Below are 18554 nucleotides of genomic sequence, written 5' to 3' on the forward strand. Positions count from 1 at the left end.
AAAATTTATGTTGCCAAACTAAGAAACAGATGGGCCTTGGGATCCCTTTTCAACCCTTTGGTTAGAATGCCAAAAGTTATCTGAAGCAGAGAAGAGTAGCTATTGAACTGCACAGTAATCTTTTTTCTTTTTGTTAGTTCAGTTCCACAAATTGAAGGAACCAGAAGGTGGTTTGGAAAAACCATAGTACATAAATTACATGAAGCTTTGTTAAACAGACATGGTCTGTATCAGGATGTAATGGCAAACCATGCAGAAATGAGTCTCGGGCTTATGAGTGTACCCATCACTTTTCAATTCACTTTCCTCTTCTAGGACAGCCATGAAGAGGAGATCAGATTTCTCTCTTCCATTTTAAATTAGGGCCAGAATAGACAGGCCAAATTAAAGCTGCTTCGGGCCACTTTGGAGGTATGCTGTTTAAATGATAAGAGGTTGGAAGCCACACCAATGTCACACTCTAGTCCTAAGGACTGCAGCATAGCTTTGGTGCAGTTTTTGACCTCTTAAGATGTGTGTGTCATTTAAACAGCATACCTCCAAAGTGACCCGAAGCAGCTTTATTTTAACCTGTTTGTTTGGGCCCATAAGTCCCCATCCAAGGAAGTTAGGCTGGCCCATCTCTTTTATGTTTCCGGTAGGCAGCCAGAACAGTGCTGTTCACATGGTGTTCAATGTTTAAAATTGCTGTTTTAACTGCTTCAAAACTGGATTTCAGGATTGTTTTTAGACTGGTTATAGGAGTTTTTAAAAAGTATTTTAAGGTGCTTTAATTTTTTTTTAACCTTTGTACTGTTTTAATTGGTTTTTATTTGTTCATCGCCTCAGGAGTTCTTGGCATACTTTAAATAAATAAATAAAATGAGTAAATAGGGTTGGCCCTTAGTTTAAGCCTTGGTTTAAACCAAATTATTTAAAGTTTTCCAAAGTTTATTATGGATATATATATATTTTTAAATCTGGTTGTTATTACTATTTTCCAGCCTTCTTACTGGACCAAAACGAATGTTTGAATTTAACCGTTTTAACTTTTAACAGTTTATTGTCAATTGTTTGAATTAACGCAAGTTCGGTGAAAACAACTTACAAAAGAACAATTATTATTTCAGGTTAGTGGCCATAACATCTGAACTGTATTTTGCTACTTAATTTTTTGATTTATTCCTATAGTTTTATAGTCCTGTATACAGGCTATTGACTTGTCAATATAATTCCAAAGTTTTATGGAAAGATGTGAATCATAGCAAAGTCTAATAACTTTGGATTGTTAATGTTAGAAAGACTAGGAAAGAGTGTTAAGGGAAGGAAAAAATAGGTAGATAAGTATGGTGGGATAAGATCATGAAGGAAATTTCAAAGGAATTACAAGAAGGAAACTTCTACTTAACAAATATAGTAAGGAATACTCCTTTTACTCTTCCTTCTTTTTTTCTTTCTTTTTCTATATATATGCTACCTGAGAATTGTAATATGATGTAAAGTCATGATAATAGAATTATTAATGGATTAGATTGTATTGTTGGATGAATTTATAAGGATGAGTGTTTTATGAATGTTTTAATTCAATAAAATTTATTAATTAAAAAAAGAAAGTATTAAACCATAGTTGATCAAGCTTTCTAATACAAAAAACAATGTTTAACAGTATTTATATACGCAGGAATCAATTTTTTCTGATTAAAACATTAATGCAAAAAACCTGGTTTAAACAACAAAAAAAGCTTTCAAAAAAAGCTTTCCAACCCTGCAAGTACTACTCTCTCAATGTATCAAACAGTAACTTGGTTTATTCATGGAGATAACACAACAGAAGGAGTCCCCAAGACCAATACTCATTTCAGTGCAACTTTTAACTTAGAGCTCTTAGATCAGATCTGAAGTTCCATAGTAGACACTAGGGATAAAAGCACATAAGGCTTCAAGGGAAGAGTCTTGACTTTGTGGAAGCTCCATTGACTGCAGCATTCAAATGAGCAAGAACCCAATAGATTATGCTACTTTCTGGTTAGGACTGCAGGTAAGAACTATTTCTACATGCTAATACAAAAAATAATAATAAATGCTATTTTAATGCTAAGCCTTAAGTTCTTTTGAGTGTGCCATACAGGTGTACCATGGACAGCAAGGAAAATTTAATTATTTGACATCATAGGCAACACCAAAATAAAACATTTATAATAGTTGGTGACAAAATAAGATACATGCTCTAAATCAATACTGGATGCCCACCTTTCTAAACTATGATCTGAGGAATGTGCAAATACAAAAAACAAACAAACAAGTGAACACGGCATTTGTTAAAAACTATTTGCACGTTCATTCATTTATACTGTGCAGAACTAAGGCGGTAGGATTCAAACACATATCTGTCTTAGTCTGGAAAATCAGTATGCAAAGAGATCTTGTAGCAGCTTTGATACTCAAAGGTGCTACAAGATCCTTTTGCATACTATGCAGAGCTAAGCTGACAGTATACTTACGGTGATCATAAATGGGCACATAAATCATTTTTCCAGTCCAGCACTATGGGCAATGTCTCTGAATTTGGAGAAAGCCAGGTGTTGTTTGTAGACTTTCACTTTCATGTAAGGTTCAGATCCTAAACTTATTTGGAAGTCATATTTTTCAAGCTGGACTTGCAACAAACTATTCCAATGTAGGATGATTCTATGCTTCTGTTCAGAATTACAGTCAAGCAGTCATACCCGATTCCAGTACCTTTCACTTCATCTCACTACCCGTTTTTGTTATTTTTCTTCCTAAAAATATATTCAATGTTCTGTGACTAATGGGTATGTTCAGTCCTGATTGGGATACTTCACTGAATGTACGTGTGTGTCATCCATCACACGACAGTAAATATTTGTTAGTGTCCTGCAAAAATAGGACTCCTCCAAGCACTCTGATTCTTCCCCCGTTTCTCAGTGGCCCACTGTGGCTACAGTCCTAGAGGTTCAGTAGATTGCCTATCACGCCAAGCTCATTAAAACTATCTGTGGCATATAATCCATGCTATGGATAATGCTGATTTACTGTATAAGTCCTGTTCCAAAAGTTGCAACACAGAAAAGGGGAGGCGAATTTTGAGGAGAAGTCACATTAAAACAACTACATCTTAAAGCTTTCAGTAAGAACTATTTTTGCTGTGTAACTTGCTCTTTACATACTCAAATCCAGTTGTTAAAGTTTTCAACTGCACTCATTTTACTTTCTGCAAAGGTTAGTTGTAAACTTTTCCCAAAATACTGAAGTGGAGATTTGTTTTCTACTATTGAAGTCTATTTAGAATAATGGATTATAGCTGATCAGCAACTCAAACTGATGCATGTGTACTCAAAAATAACTATTTCTTATTTCAATAATACCTACATCAAGATAAGATGCAGAATTTGCAACCTAAAAGTATTAATTTTCATTAATATTCATTCAGTGTATTATTACTAAGCAATAAATGTACTGTAATTATTCTCAAGGGAACTACCCAATGCAATATTCCAGTGATCAAGAAGCCGTAAAATAGGAGCACAATACGGACTAGTTTACCAACAGATCCATAGTAAGTCTTAGTAAAATACAAGTCACCAATGTATCTCAACAAGAGAGTATGATTAACTTATAATTGGGCCAAAGTACTAAACAGGTTTCAGTTGTGCATCAAAAGGTTATGGCCTGCTTTGCAGTAACAGCAGTCACTTGGCAAACTGGGTCACCAAACTGAAGTATGTCACTAGACTTCCAGAGAAAGAGGGGAGACAAGAAAGGAGACGCAGAAACAATACTGTGAGATAAATGTGTGTGCGTGTGTCCTGTATGTATACATACACACAATATCCTTTTCTACCTTCCCACTCTCCTGAAAAAAATGTGTAGCTGTAAAATCAAATGTGTCTTAATGGTAATTTAGAAGCTGAGACTTGATAATAAATTATACGTACCTTATGAAGTATTTTAGGCTATAATCCTATTCATATTTTCCTGGGAGTTATTTCAATAATACTCACTGAAGAGAGTCCTTGTGCCTGTTGATTCTTGTGAAGTATATTGTTTCTGAGACTGATTCTGTTTTATTCCTTCTGTACTATGGTTCCAACATGTTCCAGTGTTTTCTGTCAACATATAATCTGTCAGCATGGGTTTATTGTTACCAATAGAAAGGTGATAAAAGAACCTAAAGATGCTGCAAATACCATATGTTGCAGAAATGTAATCTGTCAAGTGCTATCAGCAAAAGATAAAAGCTGAATGTTTGCCCAGCAAAATGAAAACTGGAACACCCTGCACTCCTTTCTTGTCACCCTAGTTTCCTAGCTATTCTGAACATTCAAGAATTACATTTTAAAAGGAATATGATTTGAGTCAGGTCATTTAAGCAATGAAACCTCACCTCACTTGGAGTGATAGGCTCACTCTTAAATACAATCAGATTTTGGGAGCTCTGTTCGCTCTGCCCAGTTAGATGTCTCTCAGGCATCACAGTCCGTGGATAGATTCCTGTAGGAACCCCAGTATTGTAAAACATGAACGTGTCACTCCCTGATCCTGCAGTCAGGCAGGTTTTATAGCAGTAAGTCTTGGAGAGAGATCCATTGCCCCGTACCTCAACAAAATGGGGCTGAACTTTTAAACTGGCTGACATTCCAGCATCAAGATGGTTGCTTGCTTGTTTGTACATTTCAACTGGGTACCTTTCTTGGGGAGTCCCACAGAAACCCACACAGTAGGACTTGCCATGCATGCTGTCTTTGTGGCACTTTAACACAGCAAGGACAAGAATTGTCAAGAGAAATATAAATGAAACTGAGCCCAGAGCAACAATCAGATAAAGGGTTATCTCTGAGTAACTTCTGGAACTTTTTATGTGCCTCCTAGTGTCGGGAATTATTCTTGAGATCCGGTCTACCACAGCAATGTTTATGGAGACAGAGGAAGACAAGGCTGGCTCTCCATTATCTCTCACCAGGATGGTAAGGTTGAAGGTAGGTGGACTGTCCTCACTTAGTTTTCGGGTAGTTCTAACTTCTCCATTGTGAACCTCCACACTAAAGAGGTCTGGAGCTGAGGCCTGGGCCAAGTGGAAGAACAACCATGCATTTTGCCCAGAGTCTGCATCAATGGCTATGATTTTGGTGACCAAATACCCAGCGCTAGCCAAACGAGGGATCATCTCCACTGCAACGGAGGCATTGGCCGAGGTGGGATGCAGGATCTGGGGCGCATGGTCATTCTGATCTACCACATAGATGTGCACCGTGGCTGTGCTACTGAGAGGTGGCATCCCCGAATCTTGGGCCTGAATGACGACTTGGAATTCCCTCAGCTTTTCGTAGTCAAAGGAGCCGATGGCATAAAGGCTACCAGTGTCAGGTTTGATGGAGACATAGGAGGTGACAGGTAGCCCTTGGATCTCTCCATACAGCAAAGAGTAGGAAATGTAGGCATTTTCATTGGCGTCAGGGTCAAAGGCTATGGCAGTGCAAAGGAAAGCCCCTGGAACATTGTTCTCGGGGATATACACCGAGTACGCGGCCTGTTCAAACTGTGGTGGGTTGTCATTGATGTCTGAGATGTCCACCTGGACCATCCTGAATGATGACAAGGGAGGAACACCAGCGTCGGTGGCAGTGATGGTGACATTATAGCTGGAGGTCTTCTCCCGGTCAAGGAGCTCTTGGGTAACCAAGGCGTAAGAGTTTTTGAGGGGATTGAGTCTGAAAGGCAGGTCAGAGGGGATGCTGAGGCTGACTTGGCCATTGGGTCCAGCATCTCGGTCGGTGACACTCACTAAGGCCACCATGGTGTCCGGCTGGGCATCCTCAGGGATGGGGCTGTACAGGGAAGTCAAGAGCACCTTGGGGGGGTTGTCGTTGGCGTCCAGGACGGTGACCAGGACCCTGCAGTGCCCGGTCATGGGGACAGGGCCCCCATCGGTGGCCTGGAGGTAGAGCTCGTAGTTGGCAGCCTCCTCACGGTCCAGAGAGGCGTTGAGCCGGACCTCCCCAGAGTCTGGGTCCACGCGGAAGAGCCTCCGGACCTCCTCCGAGGCGTAGCGGCCAAGGGAGTAGCGGAGGGCTCCATTGGGCCCCTCATCGGGGTCCCAGGCCTTCACGGCAGCCACCAACGTCCCTGGGGGAGCCTCCTCGGACAGGGTGGCCGCGTAGGTGGCCCTCTCGAAGGCTGGCGGGTTGTCGTTGGCATCCAGGACCCGTAGAGCAAGGGCAGCGGTGCCGGAGCGGGGAGGGTGGCCCCCGTCGAGGGCGGCCAGCTCCAGGCGGTGTCCGGCAGCCCTCTCGCGGTCCAGGGGCTGGAGCAGCACCAGGGCCAGCAGCCCCTCGCCAGCATCGAGTCCGAAGAGTGGGCTGGGGCTGAGGCGGTAGGTGCGGACGGCGTTGGATCCGGCGTCTGGGTCCCGGGCGCCCTCGAGGGGGAAGCGGGAGCCCGGCACGGCCGCCTCACTCACCTCCAGGCGGTACTCTGGGCGCGGAAAGGCTGGCGCGTGGTCGTTCACGTCCAGGACCTCCACCTCCAGGGAGTGGACCTCGACGGGGCCCTCCAGCACCAGCTCCAGCCCCAGGAGGCACGAGGAGGAGGAGGAGGAGGAGGAAGGGGCCCCGCAGAGCGCCTCCCGGTCCATCCGCTCCCGCACCACCAGCATCCCCCGAGGGGCCTCCAGCGCCAGGAAGGGGCGGCCGCTGCCCGAAGTTAGACGGGGTCCCCGCGAGGCCAGTTGTCCGGGCTCCAGGGCCAGCGAGGATGCCAGGTCCCCCACCACCGACCCCGGGGGCAGCTCCTCCTCCACCGCGAAACGGAGCTGGGCCCCGACGGGGAGCAGAAGCAGGAGAAGGAAGAGGAGGAGGAAGGAGAAGGAGAAGGGGAGACCCGAGGGCTGCATGGCAGGAGCCCTGCCAGGAGCGGCATCCAGGCGCCTAGAGGGAGGCGAGGAGGCCCGGCGTCTCAGGAGTCCCTGCTCTGCTCTTCCCGGCCCTTCGCCTCATGGCTCCCAGGCGGCCACAGACTGCCCGGCTCCTCTTTCCTGCCTTCCTTCTTCCTCGAGGGGTGATGATGACGACGCTGCTGCTGCTGGAAGGCTGGGGAGGGAGGGCTCAGCACCTGGGCTGCCCCGGGGCGGCCGAGGAGGAGGAGGAAAGAAGGAGGAAGAGGAAGGAGGAGAAAGGGGGAAGAGAAGAAGAAGAGGAGGAGGAAGGAGGAGAAAGGAGGAAGAGAAGAGGAGGAGGAGGAAGGAGGAAGAGAATAAGAGCAGGAAGAGGAAGAGGAGAAGAAAAGGACGAGGAAGAAGGAGGGAGGGAGGAAGAGGAAGGAGGAGGAAGGAAGGAGGAAGAGAAGAAGAGGAGGAGGAGGAAGGAAGGAGGAAGAGAAAGGAGGGAGAGGAGGAGGAGGAAGGAGGAATAGAAGGATTAGGAGGAAGGAAGGAGGAAGAGGAGGAGTAGGAAGGAAGGAGGAGAAAGGAGGAAGAGAAGAAGAGGAGGAGGAAGGAAGGAGGAGAAAGGAGGAAGAGAAGGAAAAGGAAGAAGAGCAGGAAGAAGGAAGAGACGAAGAAGAAGAAGAGGAAAGAAAAGGAAAAAGGAGAAGAAGGAAGAAGAGAAGAAGAGGAGGAAGAAATCACGGGGGCAAGGGCCAAACCCAAAGTGTGGGGAGAAAGGAGAGCCACTGCCCCCTTCCTTTCTCCTCACCCTCCTCCCTCCGTCCCTTCCAAGTCCCCCAAGCTGCCCCCGGCTTCCAGAGCCCCAGAGGCCGCCCCTCCTTGGAAGAGCCCTTCTTCTTCCCCCCTGCTGAGGGGCGCCTGAGGGGCTTCCTCTCCCGAGGCTGGAAATGGGGGCTGGCTTCTGCCCCTCCTGCTGCCAGCGGCGCTGTCGGCTTCCTCCTCCCTCCCTCTGGACCCTGGGGCTCCTGAGGGAGAGGCTCCTTCCCAGCCAGTGGAGGGGCTTCAGCTCCAAAGGCGAGGAGGATGGCGCTGAGGGGATTGCTGCTGCTGCTGCTGCGGGAGGAGGAGGAGGCGACGCCGGTGTTGTCTTTTTCTTGAGCGGGGCCCCTCGGCCTCCATGTCCCCTGAGGGAGAGAGGTTCTGCTCTAAGGAAGGGAAAGAAGAGCTCCCTTCTCCCGCCTCTTCTGGGCTCCTCTTGGTGCTTCAGAAGAGCCAGGGCTTTATACTCTCCCTCCTCATCCCTCCCTCTCTCCTTCCCTTTCTCTCTCTCTCTCTGGTCTGCTCCAGTGTCATCGACACTACGCCACCTGAACAGTCTGACACTGAAAACATGCTCATAGCATCACAGAATCCTAGAGTTGGGAGAGACCCCAAGGGCCATCCAGTCCAACCCCATTCTGCCATGCAGGAACTCTCCATCAAAGCATCCCCTGCTTAAAGACCTCCAAAGAAAGAGACTCCACTACACTCCGAGGAAGGAGTGTGTCCCACTGTCGAACAGCCCTTACTGTCAGGAAGTTCTTCATAATGTTGAGGTGGAATCTCTTTTCCTGTAGCTTGCATCCATTGCTCCGGGTCCTAGTCTCTGGAGCAGCAGAAAACAAGCTTGCTCCTTCCTCAATATGACATCCCTTCAAGTATTTAAGTATCATATCACCTCTTAACCTTCTCTTCTCCAGGCTAAACATCCCCAGCTCCCTAAGTCGATCCTCATAGGACTTGGTTTCCAGGCTCTTCACCATTTTAGTCACCTTCCTTTAGACACGCTCCAGTTAGCTGTGTTGGCCATTTAACAAACGCAAACAAAAATCCATCAGTGATACCTTTATCGGCCAACCAAAATGCACAATATACTGGTTGCAAGCTTTCGAAGCTCCATGGGCTTCTTAGTCAGGCCAGATGTTACAAACCACACAGGAGAAAGAAAATAACAATTGGAGATGTTAGTCAGATGCCTGCATGTTGTTTCAGTCCTTAGTAAAGTTGTTACGGTGGAGAGGATATCTTTTTGCAGCCAGGCTCTGACACTGCTTTACTTGTTGTGCCTCCACAGAATCCTGGGATTTCTAGTGCTGCGGGTCAAGAGGCTGGACAAGTACAGAAACCCAAGCGCCCCATTAAACTACAAATGCCAGCATCTTTATTATGGCCACAGACCAGCACAGATAAAAAGGGGGATGCAGAGTATGAGAAGGTAAACATACGGTTTATAAAAACAGTATTTAAAGTATCCTTTCAGATTCCAGTTTAGCAAGACAGGATTGGTACCAGTCCGTTGTGGAGGGCATCGCCTGTCGAATTTTATGGAGCTGCACAAAATCTGGCAACGTTATACGTTGTATCAGGGCTGGTGTCTGAGAACTGCAAAGCCTAGGAGTCAATAGATGGGCGTTGTGAAAGATATAACTGACTGCCGTCATTATGTACTATATAAATAATATTTCGCGACAACAACAACAGAATCCAAATGGCATCCCATCTGGAAAAAGGGATGAGGGAGAAAGAAAGAAAAGGACCAAAGTTCTTATTTATGCGAAGGGGCCTCTGCTCCCTTTCATTTAGGCCTTTAAAGAAAGAGGAAAATGACCAACCAAAAGGAAATGAAATGAATAATAATAATAATAATAATTTGTTTTATATATATACCACTATTCCAAAGATCATAGCGGTGAACAGCAAGTAAGCTAATTAGTAGGTTAGTAGGTTGGCAGGGGGAAAGAGAGATCAACTCACTCTTTTTTGGCCATTAATTTCAGGCTCCACTCAAATGAAAGTCTTACAATCCCTTCTGCATTAATTTACAGGGGAAGAAAGTTGTGGCAATCCCTGGAAGACTGCATCAGAAGCTTAAGGTATCCATCCAAGGGGAGGGAGGGAACAGTTTGGGTATTGGAGATTGTATCTCTTCCTTTTAATTGTAAAAATAAAGCTGTTGTTATCATCATCATGATCATCATTATCATCATGGCAAGCCTTTCATCCTGGCTTGCATAAAGAGCAATGTTGCCTGCATCTCTCCCCCACAGAACTAATTCAAGAAACATCTTTTTCAGAAAATATTCCCTTTTATTACTTTTCCTCCCCCCAGCTCTTCAAGGCCATACATTTCACCACTTGTTCATTTCCCTAAAACATGTGTCACTAATACAGGTAGGAATGTTGTTCAGTGTTCCAGTTTACATTTATTAGTTTCATTTCATTTGAAAGCCTCTTTCCTCCCAGAGTGGTACGTGGCTCCTAGAGAGGATCGGTGTTTTAAAATAAAAATACCAGGCCTGGAAAGTTTGAGCAGAATCATGATTTGTGACCTGCTTAACCAAATGCAGCCTTATAGCAATGCATGGTGGTCCATGATTTCCTTGACTGCCCTGTTGTCTGACAGAGACTGCGGGAAAATCATAGAATCATAGAGTTGGAAGGGACTGCAATGGCCATCCAGTCCAACCCCCTGCCATGCAGGAAATCTAAATCAAAGCATCCCCAACAGATGACCATCCAGCCTCTGTTTAAAGACCTCCAAGGAAGGAGACTCCACTACACTCTGAGGGAGTGTTTTCCACTGTCAAACAGCCCTTACTGTCAGGAAGTTCCTCCTAATGTTGAGGTGGAATCTCTTTTCTTGCATCCATTGCTCCGGATCCTTTTCACTGGAGCAGCAGAAAACAAGCTAGCTCCCTCCTCAATATTACAGTGTTAGGCAAACGCATGCCTAACATTTGGCAAACCACAGTTTATGGGTTTGGCTTACTGATTCACAAGTTGGACACATCCCCCTTTTTTTATTAATCCTGAAATTATAATACATGATTATAAACATCGCAAACTTTATATAATTCTGTGCCAGTGATGGCATTTCAATAATAATGGGTGAAAATGTGGACTCTAGGAAATAACAGTAATTTACATCCCACTGTTGTTTTCTATTAAACTTGGATCCCTTATATAACACTTCAAAATAGACTTCAAAACAGAATCTCTTTTTCTCCTTTCTGTAATTGTTTCACAAACATTGCCATGTTTAGGTAAGCTTGTGGCAGGAAAGCTTGGGGTATGGAAAGACTTGTCCTACAGAGAAAAGCTTAGAATGGGAAAGCTGCAAAGAGCACAGTATACAAACTAGATGTAAAAATGTATATGGTTTAGATTAGCAATCTATTGGAAGAACAAATACAGAAAAATTAAGGAAAAAAAACAACCCTACATGTCTTGAGACCCACTGATTTCCTACCACTGTGGGGAGTGAGAAAAAAGAGTGGACCCCTTAAATACATGTATTGTTACACTGAGTATAACACACTAGCAACAGTTTCATGTATTTCTGATGTCAACACAACCCCTCTGTGTGGCCAGGTTTTCACCAGGACTGTAAACCAGTGCCTGGATTAGACTATTCAGACTACATTTTGTGAGATCCCCGGACTAAATGCTCTCGTGTTAAAATAAAACACATCAGTAAAACCTCTACATAAAATACCCACATCTAAAGGAGAAATGTGCACCCTGGCCTTTCCCCAGCATTTACTTTTTATCAATGTTTTCTTTGGAGGGGTTATGTGTATTTGTATTTCGGCCACATCAAATTTCACCTGCAACACAGCCCAGGCAGAGATGTATAACCTCAGTGAAAAATTAGGCCGATGTTTTCTCTATGCTGCACAACAGAAATACAGCCAGAAAGATCCAAAAAGAATCAGCATGGAAAATCATAATGCATATTGCTACTGGGTTTTTTTTTAAACGAATCTCTTATTACTCTTAATATATTGCAAGCCACCTTGTAAGGGAGCTATCCTAAAATCCAGGGTACACATTCACTGAAAAAGTAAATAGATAACATGTTTAGATGAGAATAAGGCTCTTTATAGTAGCAGACATTGTGGACTTGCAAGGCACTGTATAGAATTTCATTGCTGATAATCTCCTCATAAAGCTTCTGGTTCTACCCCTTTCTAAATATATTCCTAAGCCTCTCCTGAGCTGTTGTGTATTTCTTGTTCTGCACCAGACATTTTGTTTCATGCTCCAATCCTTTTTTGTGCTGGACATTCATGTATACACATACACTGTGTGTGTGTGTGTGTGTGTGTGTGTGTGTGTGTGTTCTTCTCTTGCTTGATCCTCTTGGCTTCAATTTGTTGTGTAGGTACAGTTCTTTTAAATCAATTGTTGCTACCCCTACTCCATCTTTCAATTCAAATCTCATTTTATATTGGATGTACATTTCATTCGTCCAATATTTGTGTGTGTGTGTGTGTGTGTGTGTGTGTGTGTGTTAGAGCCAAAGAAAGCCAGGAAAAATAGTGACACTTTAAATTTTTTAATCTTAAATTAGTGCTGATTTGGCCAATCTTTCCAAACTTTTATAAAGAATAGTCCTGGTTCTACAGTTGTCTTCCTGTTCAACACATATGAGGCTGCTATTGATATGGACTTTATATTCCACAGTACAACATAAAGACTATCAAAGGCCAAACAAATCTGATGACATGGAAGGCCTAATTGTCACCTGAGTGGTAAAGCTTTGTTTGGGCTGTTCTGCTTCAGATGGCTGGTTGGCAACTGATGTGACTAAATTTGACTCTATACCACTATCACTGCTGCACACACCAGACATACACACAGGCACACACTCCAGAAGAGAAAGTTAGGCCTGATCCCTAGACCCTATGGAAGGCTAGGCCTTCCATTTTCTATATGCATATTTTTCTATCTGTGTCGAGGAACATTTCCTCAAATGAACACCAGCCGTCAGTCTGAAGCCCAGCGATCGTCACCCTCTCTTCCCTCCAGTCATACTTCCTCTCTCCCCATACCATGTTCCGTTCATTTAGTGCTCCTTACACATTTTATGTTTGTGTTGGGGATGAAATGTGGACAAGCTAATTGAAGCTGAATGCAGACAAGACAGAGGTAATGATGGTTGGCAGGGGCAATAAGGACACTCATTAGAAAACCCCAGGTCATCTAGGTTCATAGCTACATGATTCTCCCAGAGTTATCAGCATAGAAGCAGTACCCCAGTTCCTGACCTGCTGTGCCTAGAATCATGGAACTTTTTTTCCTTTTTGGAGACTAAGCAGAGACTGACAGAGTATTTCCCAGAAATGTAGTCATGGGACGGGCTAGCTTTCAGTAGCCACAATTTAAGTGACAGCAGATAATATTTCTTGCATGGAACCATCTACAGTGTTTTCTATGTTGTAGAGTATTAAATTGTGCCAATTTACTCAGATGTATTTCTAATGTTACTGTAGTGTTACAGAAGTATTTTGGCATAGCATACTTAACTGGAATGTCATCCTCTACTCTAAGAAGCCCTGCTTCCTATCCACAGATACACTAGAGACCATACATAGCAGATCATTAATAAATAAAGAATGCTTTGGCTATTTATCTTTTGTTTCTTTGTTATAATCCCAAATAATCCATGGAGGACCAGTGTGGTGTAATGGTTTGAGTGCTGGACTGGGACACTGGGAGACCAGGGTTCAAATCTCATCTCAGCCATGGAAACTCACTGGATGACCTTGGGCAAGTCACATTCTCTCAACCTCAGGAGAAGGCAATGGTACACCTCCTCTGAACAAACTTGCCAAGAAAATCCCATGATACATTCGCCTTAGGGTCAACATAAATCAGAATTGACTTGAAGGAACACAGCAACAACATTCCATATGAACAGAGCCATCCTAACTCAAAAGCACGCTAGCTGTAAGGGGGTTAAGATCTGGCCAAAACCACTTTTGTAGGAAATGCCTTTCTGTTGACAGAACCAGAGAGATCTATTTACCAGCAGGACTGCTCTTTTGCTGGCTTAAATCTGCCAGCAAAACATCGACAGGGGGCAGGTGCAGAGAAGAGGTGGGGAGCGGATGAGTTAACATAGATCCAAGTCTGCCCCAGCCCAAGGACATGACTACTGTGTCTGCACAAAGACAAGACAAGGCAACGATAGTCCTAATTAATTTCCAACATTCCTGGGAGGGAAATTCCTGAGAAATTATTTAATCCTTATTAATTTACAAGATTCCTGGGAAGAGTTTGGGCTCAGCATAACATCAGCTGTCCTAGGATTGTCCAACTTGACTGGTTGACATCTGAACCAGTTAGAATTGTGCTCTGGAAAGAGCAAGTCTAGTGGTTCTCAGATGTTTCACCTGTGAGACCCACTTTACATCCGCATGCAAATATTGCCCCTTGCCCCATGCTTAGTGTAATAGATGAATAAAAATGATTTGTCTATTGTGCATATTTTTGTCTGCACATTAATGTATGTTCATACTGTAACATTTTATAAGAAAATAGTATTGTCCAGATGAGAATTTTTTATTTAAATAAATTCAGTATCTAACTCAACATATGTGTAAATTATACACATGCTCACACAGCTATACTCACATGCACCAGTGCTCAAAGATATGTACACATACAATCATGCTCTTTCATTCTTTCTTTCACTCACACAAATGCTCATTTACTCTCTCATACACAGAAACATTCGTTCTCTTGTTTATATGTAAGTATGTAAAAAAGAGATGAAGAGAGTGACTGAAGAAGAGGAAAAGAGGTCAGGGCCTTCAAGTCTAGTACCTCCCTTTCTTGCTCACACCCACCCCTCACTCGGGTCCCAACCTACAGTTTGGGAACTACTGAATTACTCCATTTCCGAAAACATATAGGCCCAAGCTTAAGTGGGAGTTGGCTTTCAAAGGAGATGAAGTTTTATTGCCTATGAATTACATCAGAAAATGCTTCAACCTGATGTTCCACTCCTCCGCCAAGAGAATATTCCCATATGGATATAAACCTGGTTAGAAAATAGAAAAACCTGCTCATATGAAATGTTCCTCAGTAAATATTCTTCTGTGTCATTCAGAAATGTTTGATCACTGCTACAGGGCTCTTAGCTATTTACACACAACAGGAGCAGAGCAAAATTGTAAGCACTCCTACCCAGGAGAACCCTGCTATACCCCCAGAGGTCGAGGGCAACAAACAGTCCCACCACTACTAATTCATGTGAATCAGGGTTAAGATGCTACCTGCATTGAAACTAATGCTGAATACTAGCCTCTGGCTCAAACCCTACTCAAGGGCACCAACATTAAATGATTAATTGTACCACTGATCGATCTTTTGCTTTTTCACTTAGTTGCTTCACTTAATTTTTTAACATGCTTTCCACTGCCAAAACAGTACTGCCAAATATAGGTCATGAGCCCATATGCCAATCATCTTGTACCTTGTCTTATTTAAGCCAAAATGGAACTATGCCTTTTAGCTGTTTCCATGGAGAAGCACATTTCCTTTTCCTAGTGATCAAATTTCATAATGAAACTTTCAAAGCTATCTTATCAGTGAACATGGAGAGTGATATTTGTTGAGAAATTCCTGGTATGGAATGTCAGTGTATACAATTAATACTTCAGTCCCAGAAACCATGGGTCAAAAATAAAATCCCTTCCGTCACTGAAGAGAGAGGGAAAAAAGATGGTGTGGATTAGAGTGCAAGCATCATCATAAAAGTGCACAAAGCAACTTTTATGAGCCCATGCCTGTTGTCCTTGATGTTTTGCACTTTTCCATCAAACCTAGGGCCATGACATGCTTTCACTATGTCTTTAAGCAAAAGCTTGCCTATAAATTCCAGGAGAAAGGGCTAAAGTTCTTCAGAGGATTTGAGGGATGCTGTTGCTTCATTCCAGTAATTGGAAAGGATTATCATCTTCCACAGTGGGTTCTGTTTTGTTCTGGGTTGAACAATGTGCTTCCTAGACAGGGCTGATTTTGGCTACCAAATGCCTTTAAGTATTGACATATGCTAAGGACCTCAGCACATATCAAATAGTGCCCAGGGACTTCTGTACCAGCCTAATGTGGACTTAAGACATGAATAATTCTAGTATGGGTCCTGATTTGACATAGCTTAGTGGAGTCCTTGTATTCCAAGGATAGTGAGGCCCAAACTTAGTGGATGATTTATAGAATGATTCTGGGCAGGTTTATCTATCTTTGAACTTCTGAAATGGACATGCCATTGTTTCCAAAAGAAGAAAGGGTGCAGCCCTTAGACTATGTTATTGCAAATTTTCTTTTTTCACATGTTCTTTTATACTTCTGAATGCTACATAGGTCTTGTGAAAGGAGAACAATGGGATATAAATATAATAAAATAAATAGTTTATTTTAAACATTCTGTTGCAAACATTGACATGCCTTCACTTTCTTACTTTTAGCACCCACATTATGTTTCTGTGAACCCTCATCTGTGCCTTTACATGCATACCGAAACCCTCTTGAAAGCAGTAACACGGAAAGAGAGAGAAGGAGGGGGAAGTTTGAAGACTGGCTTCTGGCAGATCAGTTGTATACTAATCCATAGTTGAAGTACTTCCAGTGTGAACATTCAGTAAGTCTTACCCTATAAATCCCTCAAACAGTACAATTTACAACTAAACCGTGAAACTAAACATTGTAAGACAAATATGTTTGTGCTGTAAGGTTAATGTTAACAGGAATATCTGCAATGGAAAACTGGTAGACAGGTGTGCTATGTGGGATTTTTTAATGTATTTAAGCGGTAAAAACCTCACGCACCTGCAAATTCCCCATTGCATCCCTTCATCCAGGATCTTTTCCAAGCATTTTCCCTAACCTGGCTCTGAAACCAGAAACAAGTATTGCAATGAGCAGTTATGAGAGAAAATCAGTGGTTTGGGAGAGGTTCTGTTCCCCCTGCCTGCCACCAGATATAGTTACAGTAATATGTTGTTTTATTCTTAACAAAATCTATTTATTATGCAAATAGAAAGTTTGAGGATACATGCAGGGGACTGCAAGGGATATTGGAGCAGATTTGCAGCAGATAAAAGAAAAAGATGAACAGTGCTGCAACCCATAAACTTTCACTCTGACATCTCTATGTCAGCTATTGGCTTTTGCTGACCGCTCCTGGATGGTGGCAATCCAAATACTGAAACGGCAAAGCAACCTGAGTCAGTATCAGCTAGGTCCATAATGCTGACACAATGCTACACTGGGATAGTGCCATCTTTTCACGTGATCCAGCAGACCTCAAAACTTGAGAAGAATCTCATAGGTACTGTATAAAAATCTTTAAGGATGTAGTTAGAATGAAAATTAGCTGAATTGTTAGACTTAACTGTAAAGCCCCTCCTGCAGTGGTGATATTCTGGGAAATATTCTGGTGAATGTTTCAGGACCCTCCAAGGCTTTTCAGTGCAGGAGAGGGTTAGAGCAGTACCCATACACTGAACAGGCTTTATACTGGCCCACTGCCTCTCAGTTAATAGAGAACTGCTTACATAAAGGGAAACTAGATAGCTCCATACACATTCACAGGGTAGTTTTGCCATATAATGCTCTTATGTATGATTATCGTATCACATCTGATAAAATTATCACTCTGTGGAAACATTCTTCAGCTGTGTTGCTGTGCTACTAACTGGGATTAATTTTTGGCTGCCACTTAATTCTTTCTGACAAAGCCTCTGAAATAGAATTACGACCCTGGGTAATCATTATTTGGATGTGAACTCTTTCCATTACATATTTGGATTGTTTATATTATACAATATTTAGTGTTTATTATTTGGATTTGTCTGCTTCTAGGCAAATGAATCTCATCTGGATTCATATGCTCATTAATAACTGTGATCATTTGATATTTAAATTGGCTGTACCAATTGTATTTCAGTGCATTTTGTCTTTCTTTATAGTAGTTATTAATGTACAGAGGTAGGTACTTTAATTATTTACCCTTGGTTCAAATATATTTTCATCTATTTGTTCTTTTGTTGGGGGAGGTGTTTACATATATCCTGGCCCTGAAATGTCACTGTAGCCAAAAAAGAACATCTTGGTAAGGCAAACACAAGGACATAAAAATACCTTTTCACTTACATCAACAAAAGATGGGAAACTGCAGCTTCTATTCAATGTGGGCTAAATACCAGAGTTAAATCAATTATTTAAATCTACACAAACTTTCAGATGAACAAGCTGAGCCACAGTAATCAGACTCAGCAAGGTCATGTGTGGAGATTATGCTATAGCCAAAACATCTGTCTTAATGGTTTTTTTGGTAAAGTTATATACTTTAGCAAAGTAAAACATTCAGAGGAAAAGAAAGAGCTGTTAATGGATCAGATCAAAGGTATACCAATGAGGCAGTGATTCTACACATTAACTTTTGCAAAGAAGCACCAATGACCTCAATGAGTCTTAGAACAGTATAAGAAGGCTGGTACAGGGATATGCTATTAGTGCAACATCTCTTTCCAATACCTACCAACCAGCTGCCCATGGGAAGCCCATAGGACAAGAAGGCAGCACATACACTATATTTGTGTTTACTGGAAACTAGAATTCAGTTCCCAGTTTGGGCTCAAGAGTACAGGTTCCAGTTAGCTTTCTTCTACAGCTAACAGTAACAGGCAATACATCTATCAAGTGGTCTAGATTGCATTATCCATACACATCACCCTCTGCTACATTAAGCTGAATATATACAATTCAGTCTGCATGTACAATATATAAAGCGTTTAACCGTCAGGCAACTAGAAACTGGGGGGCGGGGGGAGGTTAAATGTGT

General features: G+C 42.7%; 4 protein-coding genes across 4 annotated transcripts in view; all 4 read right to left on the reverse strand.

Moving 5' to 3' along the window:
- PCDHAC2 (protocadherin alpha subfamily C, 2) overlaps positions 1-7157 on the reverse strand; it is a 25376-nt gene extending 18219 nt beyond the window's left edge. Inside the window, exon 1 of the mRNA XM_042462230.1 lies at positions 4385-7157. Coding sequence (XP_042318164.1) covers positions 4385-6889 — 2505 coding nt within the window. The 5' untranslated portion in view covers positions 6890-7157. The remainder of the gene's footprint in view (positions 1-4384) is intronic.
- Positions 1-18554, reverse strand: part of LOC121927764 (protocadherin alpha-C1-like) — a 91832-nt gene that overhangs the window by 57556 nt on the left and 15722 nt on the right.
- Positions 1-18554, reverse strand: part of LOC121927766 (protocadherin alpha-3-like) — a 205707-nt gene that overhangs the window by 18987 nt on the left and 168166 nt on the right. The window lies entirely within an intron of this gene.
- Positions 1-18554, reverse strand: part of LOC121927767 (protocadherin alpha-2-like) — a 76113-nt gene that overhangs the window by 18977 nt on the left and 38582 nt on the right. The gene's annotated exons all lie outside the window — the stretch shown is intronic.

The sequence above is a fragment of the Sceloporus undulatus genome, chromosome 4, assembly GCF_019175285.1.
Source record: "Sceloporus undulatus isolate JIND9_A2432 ecotype Alabama chromosome 4, SceUnd_v1.1, whole genome shotgun sequence".
NCBI classification, from domain to species: Eukaryota; Metazoa; Chordata; class Lepidosauria; order Squamata; family Phrynosomatidae; genus Sceloporus; species Sceloporus undulatus.